The following is a 7,379-nucleotide window of genomic DNA, read 5'->3' as shown; positions in this document are numbered from 1 at the left end:
TAGAGACATACGTGTCGCCTATCTTTTTGTTGGTTATTAGACTGATGGTCGGGTATCTAGATCACAAACCTTTATTGCAAGTTTACACCAACACACGATAACACGGTTTGATCAAAATAATTGATCCACTCTTTTTCATTGTTAAAATTGGAATACAAAAACATAAAAGAAACGTGACAAAATAACCCAAATTCTGCAACCCGTTTGACCCGCTTCAGACCCGTATTCTTGACCCGCTTTGAATTTTTCAAGATTAACCCTAAACTGACCCCCTTAATCTTGACCTTTTGACCCGTTTCATCTTCAACATAGAGCTAGTTCATTTTCAGCATTTCGATTTAAGTTAGCGACTTTTTCCTTCAGTTTTTGCTTAAGACACTTGCCACATAATGCCCATGCTCTTGACATTTATAGCATTTAATGTGTGTTTTATCTCAATACATACGTTGTTTCTTTTCGGTCTTCATTAAGTCGGAACCGACCACATCTACCCCTACCATAACCATGACCTCATCCACGATTATCAAGACTTCATCCTCTCTTCCAAATTGAACTTGATCATGTAAAACTTGGAGAACACCAACTTGAAGGACCCGAATGGATAATACGAAAAGTATAAGGGTTAGGGCTGTGCAACGGTTCTGAACCGCGAGAACCGAACCGGAACTGAAAATGAGTGAAAAATAGAACCGAAACCGGAACCTATTATAGTAAACCGGTTCGGTTCCAAAACAGCTAAAGCCGGTTCTCGCTAATCGGTTCTGGCTAGAACCGGTTCGATCATTTATTTATCAAATGAGTTATGCAAACTTTGCAAGTTGCAAAACAAGCTTATACAATTGTATGTCTTCTTTCACGGTAAAACTAATTTAGATTACAACATGAACATCTGTTATACTTTTTATTAAAACCTAAGTGTTGAAGTTAAATAAATCATTAGCAACGATAGATTAATGGAAGATTATATCGTTTTATATTAAATTACCTTGATAGCTTAAATCAAAATTGACCATGGTTGCTAGTTCTTGAACGTAAAAAAAGAAGATATGAATTAAAAAATGATTGAATGGATGCCGGTTAATAAGTTACTCTCTAAAAAATGGGGATTGGTAAATTAATTTAAAACGTTTTGAATATTCCGGTTCTTCGGTTCCAAGTCTGGAACCGTCGGTTTTACCCGGAACCGAACTTGGAACCGTTTAATGCAAATTCTGAGAACCGAGAACCGAACCGATACACACATTAGCGGTTCTGAGGCACCAGTTCGGTTTCGGTTCCTCGGTTCTGACGGTTCCGAACCGTTTTTTGCTCACCCCTAATAAGGGTGATACGGAAGATCTCAAGGGGCGGTTCGGTAGAGATCCAAAGTTCAGGGACCAAGTTGAATAACTTGGTGTCATAGTTATGTTTTATTTATTATTAAATAAATTAGAAGTCTAGTATTATTATGTTTCCTAGTTTGAGTATGATTAGGATTGTGGGTGTTATATAAACCCATCAAAGGTTTATTTTTAGAGTAGAGAGTGTAGAAAAGCATTTTGTTCTTGTTTCTTATTAATGAAAAGAGTCGCATAAACGTTTTATGCAATATCTTCTTTGGTGTTCTTGATTCACTTGTCTAAGGTTTAACAAGTGGTATCAAAGCCTAACGATCCAGGCTCGTGTTTCCGATCGGCGGCAAGTCTTGATTGCGGTAGTAGTTCCGATCAAAGACATAAGAAGCCAAGAAACCGATCGCCGACAAGATACGGTTCAATATCGCTACGAGGAGAAGACCGGAGGCTACTTGAAAGTCAGTTGGGAACCTGCGTATCCGAAGCGAGGAAAGAATCCGGAGGTTTTGAAAAGGTTGGTCGTTCCAGTTGTTCGATTATTAAACTAAGTAAAAGAAAAGTTGGTTTATAGTTGTGTGGATTTCATCGAAGAAAAAGAAAATTCAGAGAAGTATTGTGTGTGCTCAATTCGTGAGCCACCAATAAATCTTAAAACAAATTGTGTGTTTATGTCCACGTGATTTAACTTACAACTTTACAAGTCACCATTCAATCTTATTTGTTGGTTTAGTTGTGTGGATAATCATTGCCGCCCCACACAATTATTTTATCATAAATCGTGATAGTAGTCAAGCAGAACAATTAATTTAACAAGAAGACAACTTGTTTTGCACGAGAAAAAAAAAGATAAAGAGTGTGAAGAAATAACCAGTAGCGGTGAAGGAACCAATCACAACAAGAAGTTATTCGGCACCGTGTAACCGAAACAATGGCAGATTTACAACTCGTAGGAGGAATCAAGAAGTTGAACCAGAGTAACTACAAACAATGGTCGACGTGCATCAAGTCGTATCTTCAAGGTCAAGATCTTTGGCAGGTAACGAATGGTACCGAGACGAGACAACCCGCAAACGATATTAGCGGTAGTATCGGGAAGTGGCAGGTGAAAGCGGGCTGGGCGATGTTTATCATCAAGACAACAGTTGATGATGATGTTCTTGATCACATTCAAGATCTCGAATACCCAAAGCAAGCGTGGGATACGTTGGAGACCTTATTCACGAAAAAGAACGATGCTCGATTACAACTAGTCGAAGGCGAGTTAATGACGATTTCCCAAGGTGATCTTACCATCACACAATATTTTCGTAAAGTTAAGAATTTGTGTCGCGAGATTGGAGAACTCGATCAATAGTCTCGGGTTAGCGATGCTCGTATGAAGCGAATACTCATCCACGGTTTAAGGTCGGAGTACCGTAGCTTTGTTACCGCTATTCAAGGGTGGGCAACCCAATCGAGTATTACCGAGTTTGAGAATATTCTTGCTGGACAAGAAGCCTTGGCAAAACAGTTAGCCGGTGTGTCGATTAAAACCGAGAGCGTAGCCTTGTATGCCGAAGAAAGGAGAAACATCGATTTAGTAAAAATCATAACCGTTATGGCGAGAAAGGTAAGAGTAAATATTGGGAGAATGAGAAACGTGACCGACCCGAGAAGAGAGAATGGAATCGAAAGGGTCGATGTAACAAATCTGAAGAAGATTCATCGGACGAAGAGAACCGAGACAATGAATCAAGGTACCAACCAAAGCAGTTTCCTTTTAGGTGCCATAAGTGTGGACAAAAAGGGCATATGGAAAAATACTGTCGAGAACCAATGGAGGAATATAATGCAGCTGTTGTTAGAGAAGAAGAACCGTGGGATGTTGAGGCTAATATGGCCGAGGTTCAAGGAAAATACGCAGTTGACACCGAGTTCAAACCGAACCTGGTAGATGAATGGTTTGAAGAAGGCTCCTGTTGGTGGACAAGTCAGAAAGTAGTGTCAGAGTCGAATCCGTTGAAGGTAACCGTGGAATCATCTATTGTTATTTTGAATCTAGATGATGAGGAAATCATGGTTGAAGAAGAAAGTACGGTTGATCAAAACGTAACCGTGACGGTAACCGAACAAGACGAGAAAGAAACGTGTTGGATGAAGTGCACGAGGAGGTAGTTCCGTCTCATGTTACGGGTTGTCATGGTGGAACAGAAAAGATTGAAGATCAACAAACCAACAAAGTTGATGTTGGAGTTTGCATGAGGTTCATGCAAAGTTCGAGTGATCCGAATGAACGAACGGATAAAGGACTTGAGTTCGAGAGGGAGCATGCATCGAGAGGGGATGTAAGAATTGCTTTATATACCATGATAGTTGGTCATGGAGTTGAGAAAGCAAAAGTTGGTTCCTATCTGAAAACGGGTGATGCAGTTCTAAATAGTGGTAATCTCGAAACTAGCTTATTTGTAACCAGGAAAAAGGATCCTGAAAGTAGAGTGAAAATTTGAATCCATGAATCAAGCTTAAAGAGGTGCGAGCTTTACAAGGTGTGAAAGATCTTGGAGGAACAATGGAAGTTGGTATTGAGAGGGAGTGTAAAACTTGGAGTAACACCAACTTGAAGGACCCGAATGGATAATACGAAAAGTATAAGGGTGGTACGGAAGATCTCAATGGGTGGTTCGGTGGAGATCCAAAGTTCAGGGACCAAGTTGAATAACTTGGTGTCATAGTTATCTTTTATTTATTATTAAATAAATTAGAAGTCTAGTATTTTTATGTTTCCTAATTTGAGTATGATTAGGATTGTGGGTGTTATATAAACCCATCAAAGGTTTTATTTTTAGAGTAGAGAGTGTAGAAAAGCATTTTGTTCTTGTTTCTTATTAATTAAAAGAGTCGCATAAACGTTTTATGCATCGTCTTTGGTGTTTTTGATTCACTTGTCTAAGGTTTAACAGATCATTCTCACCACGCTTTTTTCTCTGTTACCAATCTTTTTTTTGACAACAACTTTCCTTGATCATTGTCTTGTTCATCATGAACTTTGATCCTGTCTTCATAACCCTTAAGGCTTCCCACGGCTTCCTCAAATGACATGTTTTCTATATCTGAGTATTGTTCAATTAAAGAAACAATCTGCAAAATTTCTTAGGAACAGAAATTAATACCTTTTCTAAAGCAATCCCATCCTCCAAGCTAGACCCAAGACTCTTAAACTTTGAATCAATCCCACTTAGTGTGCCCGAAAACTCCTCGATCGTTTCACTTTCTTTCAGCCTCAACCTCTCTAGCTCGGTTTTATGTGTTTGAAATCTTGCCCTCTGAATTCTAAGGCTGTTCAAAAAGCTCATGGCTCGAAGCTCGCTCGAAAAAAGATCGGAGAAAGCTCGCTCGAAATCGGCTCGATTCTAAACGAGCCGAGCCTAGCTCGACTCGATTTCTAAACGAGCCGAGCCTGAGCTAGCCCCGGCTCGACTCGAGCTCGCTCGATAGGCTCGCTCGATTGGCTCGCGTAAATTTGTTATAAGTTTTTACGAACCTTTAAACTCATTTTAAATTTTGATGAAACTTGAGGGGGTGTTTTGAAACTATGTAATATATATATAAAGGAAAAAAACCTAACCCTAATCTCATTATACTATCAGCCGCTCCGTCTCTTCTCCCTAGCCGATTTCCGGCGACCGGCGACACTTCCGGCCACCCCGTCTCCCCGACGCCAATCTCCGGCCACCCGTCTTCCCTCCCTCGGTTTTCCGGTAACCCCCACACCCAAAAGCCCCTTCTCTCCCTCTCCGGGTAGTATTTCCGGCTACCGAAAAGCCGGCCGCCGTGGCTGCGGTGCTCCGTTCTCTCTCTCTGCTCTCTTCGTCTCTCTGCTCTCCGATCTCTCTTTCTCTTTGTTTCTTTCTCGCCCTCCGTCTCTTCTCTCTCTATCTCCGTCTCTCTCTCTCTCGCGTTCTTCCCGTCTCTCTCTCTCTCTCTCGCCGTACTCTCTCTCTCTCTTCTTACAGGTAAATTCGAGCTAAATCGAGCTGAGCCGAGCCGGCTCGATTTAAAACCGAGCGAGCTTGAGGTCAAATTTTGAGCTCGATTAAGATTTGAGCTCGAGCCGAGCCAACTCGAATAATTATCGAGCTCGAGCTCGAGCTGGCCCTGGCTCGGGCTCGGCTTGGCTCGTGAATAGGCCTACTGAATTCTATGTGCTCCCACACATCCTTTGCAATTGGGTTAATAGCCTCCCACAAACCGCGTGCTTGTAGGATAAACTCCACCATGAATGACCAACTCGTGTAGTTGGTCACCGTTAACTTCAAACATTACAAAATGATATTGCTTTGATTACTCGCATGCACAATAACACCTGCACCACCCTGATCTGCCATTACGTCTTTTGCTCGGTATAACAATTTACGATTCCACACAAATTGTAGTTACCATTTAGGTTTACATATATCACACAGATACAAGCCTCCTTCTTGATAGGCTTCACGAAAACAAAGTCACACAGATCTCGTCTTCTTTCACCCATTCCTTCTTTCGTCTCCCGTTGGTCAATTTTGATCAGATCACACCGACCAAATCACTAATCGACCACATATATCTTGATTTTTCTCTGTTCACACAGATGCGGTTGATGGCTTCGATCCCGTCTTCATCACAGGCCTCAAGTAGGGCTATGGTACCAATTGTTGTTGGTTGTAAGACCTTGATCACGGGTTTACACAAACACACAATAACACAACGATTAATCTGACTCTTTTTCATTGATAAAATTGGAATACAAGAACACAAATCAAAACAAGCCACAGACTTAAATAGGAAATCTAGACCACCACTACGTGCTACAATAACCAGATAAACCAAATGCTCCTACCGACTTGTAAAACATCCCCGACTTAAACCACAGTCAGTAGAAACAAAATTTGTCTGAGGCCCCTGCTTTACATGAAGCAGTGCCTTTGTCCATTTATGAAATTTGGTGCCACTTAATGGAAATCCAGCACGCCTGCACTGAAATCAAACAACAAAGCAAATCAAACACTTTAAGGTAAGCGATCATGGGGATTTATTGACCACCAGTTGTACTCTTAGGTTTTTAAGTTTGTACGGTGCTTATCCGGAATAGGAAGATTTGAAGATCGAAGACCCATGGCACAAGATTTGAATATTAAACACAAGCTAAACAACATCCAAACGAATACCTGACCCACTCAAGAGTACCGCATCTGAGCTATTTTGGATCTACGTCACTAAAGAGTACCGAGAAGATGAGACTATTTGGACTGTGGAAGTATCAATCTCATAGAAGTCAAAGACAATTAATCACTTTGTGCAAACGATCATACAATTTATGGATTCTTCTAATTTGTTCGATATATGATTGAATCTGACAAAGATTGTGGGTGTTTCTAACGATATAGAAACTAGCTACCAACCCACAAAACTTCTACAAATGATTAGGAGGGAGAAGTAAGGAATTAATCCTAGTGGGTCACGTGTGAAAGAGATATGGTTCAAATATCAAAAAAGAAGTAAAAACGAACTGGAAGTTAATTCTTAGCTTATTTGTTATGTTTATTAGGTGTAAGTTTTTGAGTTTAGGATTAGTTTTTGTTTGTTATTTTGTTGCTTATATGCATGAGTTTGAGTTTGGGTCTTGAGTCTAGTATAAATTAGGTCAGTATTAGCTTAATCAGCTTAGTTTTCCATTTCTGGGTTTGTTATATATAAGGTTTATTATATATAAAAGAGTAACAGACTAACAGTTGTAATTTTCAATGTCGGGAGTTTAATTGATGTTGTTTAATCCAATTTTCCAACAGCTCACACTTCAGTTACTTTTAAAACCAAGATGCAAGCTTATGAATTGACTTGAGGATCTTACAAAAGTTGTATTAGGTTGCAGTAAATAATAGGATATATTTGGAATGTGAATATGCCCCAGAATTGATTTGTGTATAAACATACTAGGTTAGTTACCCGTGTAGCACACGTGTTAGAATAAGTATTTTTTTTAAATAATAACATAATGTGAAATACAAAAAAAATGTATAATATACATCT

General features: G+C 39.9%; 1 protein-coding gene across 1 annotated transcript; it reads left to right on the top strand.

Moving 5' to 3' along the window:
- Nucleotides 1-2,262: 2,262 nt before the first annotated feature.
- LOC143587093 (uncharacterized) lies at nt 2,263-2,688 on the top strand. Its single transcript, XM_077068485.1, has one exon. It carries the CDS (start codon nt 2,263-2,265, stop codon nt 2,686-2,688), a length of 426 nt encoding a protein of 141 aa, XP_076924600.1.
- The last annotated feature ends 4,691 nt before the right edge of the window (nt 2,689-7,379 follow it).

The sequence above is a fragment of the Bidens hawaiensis genome, unplaced genomic scaffold, assembly GCF_021521415.1.
Source record: "Bidens hawaiensis isolate Kalapana, Puna unplaced genomic scaffold, B.hawaiensis_p1.1 tig00035132_1, whole genome shotgun sequence".
In the NCBI taxonomy this organism is placed as follows: domain Eukaryota; kingdom Viridiplantae; phylum Streptophyta; class Magnoliopsida; order Asterales; family Asteraceae; genus Bidens; species Bidens hawaiensis.
The sequence above is the reverse complement of the archived record's forward strand: the minus strand, read 5'-3'. Positions and strand labels throughout refer to the sequence as shown.

What these genes read in the sequence shown, in the direction of transcription:
- LOC143587093 (XM_077068485.1), top strand. Translation starts at nt 2,263, where the DNA reads ATGGCAGATTTACAACTCGTAGGAGGAATCAAGAAGTTGAACCAGAGT.